General features: G+C 41.3%; 1 protein-coding gene across 1 annotated transcript; it reads right to left on the minus strand.

The window, feature by feature from the left end:
- Positions 1-526: 526 nt before the first annotated feature.
- On the minus strand, positions 527-11,679 carry RAG1 (recombination activating 1). Its single transcript, XM_033118988.1, has 2 exons — positions 11,557-11,679; positions 527-7,014 (listed from the first exon to the last, which is right to left on the minus strand). Exon 2 carries the CDS (start codon positions 6,998-7,000, stop codon positions 3,869-3,871), a length of 3,132 nt encoding a protein of 1,043 aa, XP_032974879.1. The 5' UTR covers positions 7,001-7,014; positions 11,557-11,679; the 3' UTR covers positions 527-3,868.

Raw genomic sequence — 11,679 nt, forward strand, 5'->3', positions numbered from 1 at the left:
TCTGACCAAACTTTTGAGAATACGAATATCTGAATTTTCTGGGGAACAGACCCATATTTTCATCAGATTCTCAAAGGAGTTAAAAACACTGATTTTTACATCCTACATTTTCAAAGTCTTACTATTTACCTCAAGTATCTAGAACCAAACTGTCTCATCCTACATTTGGATAAATTATACTCATTACCATTATTCTGTTGCCCTTTATTCTAAAGATCAGCAAATTTATTTTGTGTTTCCCTCAAGGAAGAAGGTGTTCCTTCATTTTATTTATTTATTTATTTTTAAGATCTACGCTGTTGTTTTTTTGTGTGTTTTTTTTCCGGCAACCTTCGTGTTGAGAGCTCGCACTCTAACCAACTGAGCCATCCAGCCACCCCATTCCTTCATTTTTTAAATGTTGCACTCAATATTATTATTTGAATATAAATCACAATACCCACTACTTCCAAATTTTAAACTTTTATTTCAAACACTTAAACATAAAGTTTTTAATAGTAATCATAACATCAACGAGGTGTAGAAATATTAAAATATAAAAATAAGTATCAAAACACATACTTCATTTAATGTGAAAACATGTGACATGGAAATACAGGTCCCCATCAAATAAATTCATTGCATCTTAGTACCTGAACTTTCCCTAAAACAAAACAAACAAAAACAACAGAAGGCTCTTGGTAGCCATTAAACAAACCTAAAGATTATCTGTAAGAAAATAAAGTGAAGTGCAATGCCACAAAAAAAAAAAAATTTCTTACCAAAAATGATCTCTCAGGTATAGTTATGTAGATTACTGTAGTTAAAAGAAAAAAATAAAATAGGGACAAAATATCCATTCTTCTTTAAAATCTCTTAACCTTGAAAGAATAAACCATCTCTCATACAATAACTGAAGACATGTACATATCTGCAATCAAAAATCACTTGCATCCAAATGATGATTTCTTCCTGTGAACCACCACTGGCGCTTACAAACCCTACCTCTCAGCTTTGTGGAATTTGAATTCTGTTTGATGTAATGCAAGACCTACACACTCACCCCAAAAAAATCTTTATCTTCATCTATATTTTGTGGAAACAAATTGAGGCAAAACTAAATTCCAGTTCACCTGGAAGAAAAAGACATCTTTTCCTCCTGCTCTTGCTTCTCGGCGCATGTTTATTAATCCCAAGGTGCTTTTTGACCTCACACCAACCATTCATCAATTTTCATCAGCCATTATCACTGGTCCCTACAGTGTACCTCAGTGGGTTGGCAGGAAAACTTATAGAATCAGGCTTCGAGGGAGACAAATGCATTGCACTTCTGAGGTTGCAGTCTATACTTCAATAAAAAATGCTCCATTCAGTGTGGAGAATTTCCCTGAGGTATGTGATTGCATTTACAATGGGAATTGTCAAAAATCAAACTTGACTATAAAACCAGGGTCTAGGATATTGCAATCTTAACAATGAGGGCAAAAACAACCACAGGCCACGTTTCTACATATTGAAATTCCTGCAGCCAGTTCCTGGGGTTTATCAAAATGTGATCTGATTAAGGGATTATTGGGATCGTTGTGCTATAAATCATGCTGTTAGTCACACGCATTCAACATAGTTCCTACAATGCTAGAAAAGGGGGGTTTAATACTAGAAAGTCTTTACAGTGCCACCAATCGAGTAACAAAGTGGAAATGGGGAAAAAATCTACAAACCAGTGCTAGCATGCTTCAGGGAGTAGGAGGATTACATGACTTCAGCTATTTATAGTGAAGAGACATGCTGTAAGGATTAAATGGGATGAAGGGAAAGGGTGGTTTAGAAGCCATCCTTTTGTTTAGAAGCCACCATTTGTTTACAAAATACAAAACTTGAGTTCTCAAGAAAAACTAAGATTGAATTATGTATATATTTTTGATGACTAAATTACAAACGTCTTTGTAATTTCTCTCTGTTCCATACATTAAAAAGCAAGGAAAACTGCTGTATTTATTAAATGGAAAATACCAGATTCAATCCCTATAAAAACACCAAATGCATACCATTTAGTATAATGCACATTTGCACATTTGACAACTAGATTGCAAAGCTCTTTGATATACTGTATATGAAGAGTGGCAATTAGGGCCAATAAAATCAAAGGAAGAAAAAAAAAACTAATTAACACTAACAGATCATATTGACTCACTAGCCTATAAAATCCCATGCCTGCTCTAAATCTCCAGCAATTGGAAATTCCCAGAAACTGGAAATTCCCAAGTTCCTAAGGATGCTGACAATAGTTTCCAGGTAACTGGATTCACCCGAGGTTGGAGTGGCTCTTGGGAGCTTGAGTATCACCTCCTTCTATCAAAAGGCCCAAAGTACACTAATAACTTAAAAACCCATCCACCCCAGTCCCCAAGAAACATAATCCCAGGATTATGAACTATAGAAATTAGCCGTGGATCCTAAACAAAGTATGATACGGCCTTATAAAAAAAAAATGATGATTACTTTCTGTGGCAGGAAGAACATGGAATTTGGAGACAAAAGGTCTGAGTTCAAATTCCAGATCAGTCATACATTATCCCTGTGACGTTGGACAAATCATTTCACCCTCCATCAAATGGGGATAATAACAATGCCTACCCACAGAACTATGATGAGGAAAAATGAGACAAAATGAATATAAAAATAGTCCCAAAGTGGCAACAAAAACCACCAAAAAAACACTCTACAAATGCTAACTGTTCCACTGTCGTATGAGTGGGGTCCACCTAAACTCAACAAGTGGAAAAAGTACAAAGGTATCCTGCTACAAAAATCTGAGCACACTGAAAGTAAACTGATCATAACAGAAAGAATAACATTTTGCAGACAGAAAGACTCCATGACACCTGGCATTAGTAAAATTGACCCAAGTTGCATAGAAAAAATCGGGCAGAAATTTTCAGCAAGAAACTAAAGCTATTTTTATACAGTGAGCAAACCCAGATTTTAAAAGCCTCTGTGACTTTCAGGTTGTCTGACAAAACATTTGGAGACTAAATTCATTGACATTAAAAAGTAAAAATAAAAATCATACTTGGTTCCTGATAGCTAAGTAAACATGTATTACCAGAAGATTTAATAACTAACTGTAGCTAACAGTTGTATTCTTCTAACTTCATTATTGAAAAATCCAGCAGATGACCTCCTAAACTATTATAAGGTTACAATAGAGACATCATTTAAACCCAGAAAAGGTCTAATTTTCCAAAAGTTTCCTGGATGTAAGGTATTTCTGTATAAATGTACCAAATGAGAAAATGCATTAAGAATACTCTGTAAAGTAAAGGTCATTGTGCCATACAAATGTAAGACAGTATTATTAGAGAAATATGAAAAGCTCTTTTGAATCTTGTCGAGTAAGCCAAGATACGTGAAAATTATAAAATAAAAAATTCTACAAAATTGATATAGAAAACATTTGTATCTCAATACAAACTATAATAAATAGAGGAGAGAAGTGTAAACCACAAGACAAATTCCTTTCCTGGCTTCACTGGCCATTCTTCTTTGACAACCTTAGCTTCGATTTTTCACGTCACTCGTTACTCAACCTCACACACAAACACATCTTCGTTCATCTCTGGCCCCCTGCAGTTAGGCCTGTTCTGAGTTATCGAGCTTTCAAATAACTGATTTCTCCTGTTGCTTCTCTGAACTCCCTAAACAGCTCAAACAATCAACTCATCAGTTATCCCTTCCTGACATGGTTTCAGCATCTGGGACCTCTCCAATCCACCACCACCGGGGTGGTAAAGCCCTGCACACAGGAGGGAAGGGTGCTAGAAGAGGGTCTCGGTGCAACCCAGAGGAAAACTCATTTGCAAAACCAACTCAAAAGCGGCTGCCCCCCTTAAAATTCCATCGAATCTTGAGTTTCCAGGGAGTCCTCTAGGCCTAACGGTTCCCCTAAGCTTGCCTGTGAGTTTATCGTAAACCCAGAGTTTTTTAATGCATTATGAGCATTCATAAACTTCTGGAGGTATTTGGAGGTATATAACCAGTGATGTTTCAAGACATCTTCCAATTCATAGCACTTGGACTGCCTGGCATTCATCTTCCGGAAACGCCTGAACAGTTTGTTGCCAGATTCATTTCCCTCACTTGCCCAGGCCCCAATAGAGCCATCCCTCTCAATAATTTCAGGCACATGTGCCAGAGTTTTGTGAAAATAATTGGTGATTTTGCCCTCATATCTGTACTTGAACTTGGTAGAGAGGAGCTCAGCAAAACGCTGTGAATTGAAACTGTATTGGCAGAGAAATTCTGGGCACTCTTTAGCAGGGCATGACGATCGCCACACGGGCTTCATCTTCAGGTAAAGGTCCATCAGCTCCCTCAGAGCTTCGTGCCTCTCCTCAGAGGGAATTAATTCACAAACTGCTTCAACGGTCTCTTTGGTCATGAGCTTCCTGGCAAAATTACCGTTCATCCTCATGATTGGTTTCAAGTTCATCTTCTTCCGGAGATGCTTGTCCAACGTAGCCTGCCATCTTTTCCTTTCCTCTTTGGAAGCATTGGGATTCTTATACACCTCCCCTATCTCGAGCTGGAAAATCTTGTAGAACTCTGCGGCGTTGCCAATGTCACAGTGGAGTGCATCTATGGAAGGGACTGTCTCAATGAAGGGCTTGGCGGAGACCCCTTTCACGCGATCGCGCAGTTCCTCCACTGACTCATGGTAGGGGTTGGAACGCCACAATTCATAGCGCTCCAAGTTCTCCGCATGGCTTCTGGTTATGGAGTGGAAGACAAGATTTTGAGAGGCCTCCAGGCGGGTGGCATCACACAGGGTACAGATGTAGACTGAGCCAGAAGCCTCAAGGCCTTCTACTTCCCGGACCAGTTTCTCATCATATCCGGTGCCCCTAAAGATGAACTTGAAAGTCCGGAGGATGCCTCCCATCTCAAGCAGTAATTCACTGCTCTTCATGGCCTCCCTCTCAGCAATGAGAGGGCTTAGGATGGCTGTCAGGGTCTCGTGGTCGGACTCATCTGCCAGCATGAGGCACACCGGCTTGCAGCAGAGTTCAGAGTTCGGTTTGGCTTCCTCGAACACTTTCACATTCTGTGAGCCATGTGCTATAGTAATTTTCATGACTGTGAATGAAAACCGAACTGCCTTTTCTGGAAGCGCTGGCCCACTGCCATGCTTCTCACTCACATCTCCCATTCCATCACAGGACTCCTTCACCACTACAGTGAAGGGGCCGTTCAGGTAGTCGTCAAGGTCTTCGGCTCTCATGCCTTCCAGGATGTCTTCTTCCATGTCCATCAAAGCAGACACCAGAGCTGAATCATAGCGAAAGCGCTTTGCAATGGTGTCCACCGGGTAATCGTCCACGGAGGAGGACAGTCCGGACAGCCCATCAATGATGCCCACATCAGTGCTGGAAGACACGTTCTTCAGAGGCGGCTGCCACTCGAAGGGGTGGTAACCTGGCAGCAGGACCTTCTCAGCACTCCGAAGGGCATGCAAAGGCTGAAAAATCTGCCTCCCTGTGATGGCTTTCACAGTCCTGTACATCTTGTGGTACTGACTGCAGCTGAGGAAGGTGTTGATGCGGATAGCCAAGCAAACAGCTGGCTGCAGGCCAGAGCCTCGTCCCTGCATGATGGCTTCCAGCTCATCGGCTTGTCTGTGCTCATTTCTCGCCCTCAGTGCCAGCAGAAACAAGGTCAGGCACACAGACTTGACGTCTCCGCCTTCTTCTTTGTCAGCAAAGGCCTTGACTTGCAGCTTGAGCTCTCTCAGACGGTGCTTCTGAGCCCTCCGGGTCAGTGACAAGAGATGCTGGCGGGGCCGGCCTCCTTTATTGATATGCACAAAAGTCTCTTTTGAGTCTTTGTGGCGCGAGACATGGTGATTATATTTTTCCAAGCTGACCTCCTCATTGCACTCTTGTGCTGGACATTTCACCATCAGGGAATTCAAGATGCTCAGAAAGGACTTCACGGGACTCTCCAGGTCAGTAGGGAAGCAGGGATATCGGCAACAGGGACAATAGCTGCCCATGACTTTGAGGCATCTGAGAATGCAGATCCTGCAAAATACATGCTTACAGCTGGTCTCCACAGGATCAGCCAGAATGTGTTCACAAATCTGGCAGGAGATAGATTTCACAAAGTGTGCCGGGAAGTCCACTGCAAGGAGCTTGGTACTAAGATGTATCTTACTGCAGTTGGCAATCTGCTTCATCACTTCCTTGCTACTGATCCTTGCCTGAGCTCTTTTCTTGTGCTTACGGGCTTGTCTTGCTCGGTCAACCACTGTTTTGAGTTTTTTGCTGAGCTGTGCATTTGGCTGATGACTCTTCCTCTTGAGACCCCGACGGGTGGTGTTACAGATGTCACAGGATGGCGTGTGGGGGTGCCACTCCATGGTTACATTCCTCGGGCAGTAAACTTCACATGGGGCACTGCTAAACTTCCTGTGCATGATGCTCCAGCAGATATGGCAGAACTCAGTGGGGTGGACTGAGTCAACATCTGCCTTCACGTCGATCCGGAAAACCCTGGCAATGAGATCTGGCCAGGACGTGGCTCTCTTTTCCTTCTTTCGTAAAAGGACTTGTGTTTTACCATCCACGGGCCCGTGGACTGGGTATCTCCGATTGTGCCCATCAGTTTTCAAAGAATTCCCACAGATGCGGCACAGATGTCGAAGGTTGGCTTGATGGATTGCTTTGTCCCTTGCTGTCCCATCATCATGAGATTTCTTCAGAAATTTAGGGTGGGGCTTAAATGCTGGCTGAGCCAAGGCTGGCTTGTGACCACCAGCCCCATCCAAGACTGCAGGAGATTGCTCTAGAGAGGGTTTCCCCTCAGAAGAATCTTTCCTCTCCGTGTGAGCTTCTTCAGGTGCCTTTTCCAAGGATCTCACCCTGAACAGCTTAAATTTCCATTCTGAAAATTTAATATGTGGGTGCTGTATTTCATCTGGGGCAGAACCGAGTCCCAGTGTGGGTGGCAAAGAGACAGCCATGCTGGCTGAGATACCTGGGGAAAATGGAAACAAATCAGATTAGGAAAAATTTCAATACCTCACTGATGCATCTTGGATGGAACACAAATTAATACATATTCAAGTATTCCTTCAGTAGTTCATCCACAAAGTTACTTCTTAAACCTCCTATTTGAATATACTTCATTAGGTGTTGATCATAGAGTGGAAAAGAGAAGCGTTCCCAGTTTTGACGGTGCTCATGGTCCTCTGTATCGTGTACTGAAGTACACACACCGCCACGGTTTGTTTCACGTACATACGTACAGCCTTATTTCCTTGCCACCAAAACCTTAACATCTTTGAGGACAAAATCTTTGAGTGGTTCATCTCTATCTCCCCAAGTTTCCTAGTACAAGTTAAGTGCTCCAGAGTTATTTGCTGAGTACATGCAAGGAAGAACTGGCTATTAAAACCAAAGAAAAGTGAACATTTTCACATTGTATTTGCCTCCTTGCAGTAGCTGGACAATATATTTCCGTCTTTTTAAAGCAGTCTCCCGGGAGGTTGGTTGTTTATTTCTTCCAAACAGGTCATAAGGGGACGATAAAGCTACAAACCCAAAGAAACTAATTATTCATTACTTGAAGGGTGAAGTGAATTTTGAGGTTTATGAATGCAAACTAATAATAAGTATCATGGATAGTAATTATGCTTACAATTTTAATTAGTGAACACTGCTGTAAATTATACGGCTATGTCTACATTAGAAACAAAAACCGCAGAACTCTCTAAACCTGCCATAAAACATACTGTGCAAGTACAAAGATTCCAAAGGCCTTTTAAGATGAAAAACCCAAGTGGTTTCATATAAAACCACAAGCAACTTTGAGGTGTTCGTTGGTTTGTCATCCTGAAAGTTGTTACCAGGCAATGGTCATCATCCTTATCGGTTGTAATAAGAGGTAGGAGTAATGTTTTTCTTCTGGTAAAAAAAAAAAATAAAAAATTGCAATTGCATATGCCAGGAAACCCCACCAATCTGAGTGGTGGTGCAGACATTATTAGTGCTGTAGAAAAAAAAGTCTGAAAATGCCAGTTGAGTCCTTTCTAGACCCAATTAACCCAATACTCTCAACATTCTTTAGTATACATAACTGGAAAAACAGCAACTGTATTTTCAACCTGTCATCTTTATCTCCCAAATTTGCCTGGCTTACCAGTCTTGACCTACCAATTATATCAAGCAATCCTCAGGGGAACCTACTTCGTCCAGGGTGGGGATGGTAGGTGGCAGGGATGGAGCGGGAGAGAGGGAGGAAGGACACACAAGGGCTATTCCTGACTGCAGCTAACAAAGTTCCTTTCTAGGTCATCCCTTTAAATTATTGAAGTTCATTCCATCTTGCATACTTTATCTTCACAGATTGATGTTTCTTGTAAAATCGAAAAGCCAATTTCCAAGACTTGCTTTAAAAGAAAATCCTGTGAAACTGTTCTATATGAAGGACGACATGAGAATTACACATTTCCAAACCACTTCAAAAGTCTCATTAACCTCAAAAGCATTTCAACTGCAGCCCAACCAAGCACATCAAAGTTGCCTCTGGTTCAGTTATGTTCCTAAATTCTGTCCTGTGTCAGGAGGCCTTTCTATGTCTCCCCTGCTCTATTGGCTTCAACTCATTCCCAAATGCCTTTTTCATTCTTTTATAGGCTTTCCTCTTCCCAGTCTTTTTCCAATGCACTTGTCTTCTGGAATTCCAAGATAATATTTCAAGTAGTTATAAAACACTGCATGAGCCTCTCCGGAGCTAATCACTACCAGTTAGTCAACCCCAAGGCCTGTTGGAAGGATCCCTAGAACTATCTCCCCTCCCTTCCCACTAGTCTCCTGACTCCTACTGGCCTGAAACAGTATATCAAAATTGACCATAATGCGTTTATTTAAATACTCCCATAGAAAGAGTGCTATCACCAAGCAGTTATTAGCCATGGACGTGCAAAGCAAATTTATTTGTTAGGTCGTCTTCCAACTCAACTGCTAAAAGTTTATCCAAACTTGTTTGTAGGGGACTCTATACTAAGATGCGGATAGTGGTTATCAGTGGAAGCCAGAGATGTTTTATGGTTTTTATCCTTACCTGTGATTTTCGCTTTGTCTAAAATTAACACATACTGCTTTCAGAAGGAGATAGAACTTTTAAAAGCTAGAGCTAATGAGATATTTTTTATCTATCTAATTAGCAAAGATTAAACATATTGATATTACCCAGCATTAATGAAGGCATGGGAAAATGAAGATATCTTCATATATTCTTGGAAGGAGTGTAAATTAGTGTAATATCTCTAGTGGACAATTTAGCAATGTCTTTAAAAGGTTTAAATATACATTATCTTTGGTGCAATAAATCTGCTTTTAGGAAGTTATTCTATGGAAACATGCCCATGGGAATAAATATTCCACAGGTTATTCCCACTTATATGGACACAGAGAGAAAGATTTTTTTTTTTAAGTTTTGTTAGTTTAAAAACAAAAACAGCATACATAATCACCAACAAGGAGGGCATTGTTAAACTATGGTCCAGATATTCAATGGGAAACAACACAGACATTTTAAATTTCTATATACATTGATGTATATGTGCAATTTCTATATGCATCAATAATATGATAAGATGCCTACATCACAAAGCAGAGAGCAGAACAACAATAGCAATATAATAGGGCCCCTTTGATGCCTACTTGTTCATATTTGTGGATACCTGAAAGTACAGAGATTCTGGAAGGATAGTCACTAATATCCTGAGAATGATTTATGCTGTTTCTGCTTTTAAAGTAACAAAATTTAAAAACAAATCTTTCTCTCTGTGTCCATATAAGTGGGAATGTGTACACTCTGGAAAATGGAATGGGTAATTTTCTATTTTATTCATCTTTTTTATCATTTGAATTTTTCATTAAAAAAACGTTATTTTAAAAAATGTTGTCATCAGTTAAATGTACAGAAAAATGTTTTAAGACTAGATTTACATGTATACCCTGAGTGTCAAATAATGTGACTACAAGATAACTCTTTCCTAACTTCCCCCCAGAAAAAAATTTTCCCCAAGAAAAGTTTAAGACCTGGTTAAACTTCAAAAACACTATCCTTCGCTTATCTTTCTTTTCTGGTAAGCATGTGGAGAGGAGACTAAAATATGGACCTGTGGACAACAGGACATTAGCAGGAAAGAGTTATCTTGCAGTCATGCTATTTGACACTCAGGAATCTTGCAAACGCTGCATCACCTTTGCAAGTCTCCACAGCCTCAGAATCTAAACAGCAGAGTGGCTGTTGCTGGCTCAGCCGTGTTCCCCCTGGGCACTGCCATCTCAGCGTTGCTATAACCTGCCATCATAGCCACAGCGGTCCTTCTCTCCACAGGGCACAGATTCACTTTCACACACCAGTCCAGGGTGGTTTGGATGGGGCAGAAACTGTCTTTGGGGTGAGTGCTATCATTACTGACTTCAGGAATTGGGCCACAGCAGCACGACCACCCCCAACCCTAGCCCAGCTCCCCATCCTCCACACACATACTTCCGAGTACTTGGCCCTCAAGCTTCCTACTCTTCACATCTTCATCTCGATCTATACACAAGTTCCAAGGGATTAATCTGTGCCCACGTGGGACCCCTCATTGTGAAACTTGTTGCACTCACCCACTCATTCACTCCACAAATGCTATTGGCTATTATTTGTCCAGCACTATCATCACAAAGTTGGCAGCATAAAAAGCCCTTTGATAAGCCTCAGGCAGCCACACAATGGCCCCAGCATCCTTGCCCTTCCTCCAGGAAACTTCTTACTTGGACCACTTCAGCAAGAGAAGTGCACTGTGGCAACCCTGGACCAGGAATCCCAGCTCAAGGACGTGACATCAAAGCGGGGTTTCTACAGTGGCAAGTTTCAAAATGATTACCTACTAGAATCATTAGGGAGCTTGTGTTTGAAAAAATTAATAATGCAGGTCATCCGGTCCCAGAGAGTCAGATTGAGTTTATCTGGGATGGAATCCAGAAACTGTACTTTTAACAAACATTCCAGTGATCCTGCTATGAGAGGCCCACAGGTCACACTTTGAGAAATACTGGTCTCCTACTGAGTCCAATCTAGTTCAAGAAATTCCTGGCAATACTTGGCAATACCTGGGAAAGTACACATTTCCTCCCACCCTGGAATTTGTTTGCTCCTGATCATTTCTCTTGCCTGAACCAGCACAATGTTGTTTTTTTTCCCCAAGCAGACTTTCCTTCTGCTGACTTATTGACTCATTCATTCAGATAGCACTCCTTAAACCCTGTCTGCCTACAGCACTCATTTACAGTAATTCGGGTGTTTTGCATCGTCTCTATGAACCTGCAGTTTTTTCCCGAGCTTGTCATCTTGTTCCTTTCCTATTTTCACACATGAGAGAGAAAAACCAAGCTGATGTTAGCTTCCCTCACTCCATCCCCTCATCCCCTGTAAGGAAAAAAGCCCAAGCCCTTCTGATTAGAAACATAAAAAGGTAAATAAATAGGTGACTCAAGGCATGAAAAGTCCAAGTGTTACCTTGCTCACTCAGCAGGCTGCCTGGGCAAAGTGTTGGGATGTCTGTAATTCGGTGGATATTGTTTGATACCAACAAGAAAGCAAAGTGGGTTCTCCTCTCCCTCCTGGCTCTCTTGTCCCTCA

Source organism: Rhinolophus ferrumequinum, chromosome 11 (assembly GCF_004115265.2).
Source record: "Rhinolophus ferrumequinum isolate MPI-CBG mRhiFer1 chromosome 11, mRhiFer1_v1.p, whole genome shotgun sequence".
In the NCBI taxonomy this organism is placed as follows: domain Eukaryota; kingdom Metazoa; phylum Chordata; class Mammalia; order Chiroptera; family Rhinolophidae; genus Rhinolophus; species Rhinolophus ferrumequinum.

Coding starts and splice junctions, on each gene's coding strand:
- RAG1 (XM_033118988.1), bottom strand. CDS start 7,000: ATGGCTGTCTCTTTGCCACCCACACTGGGACTCGGTTCTGCCCCAGAT.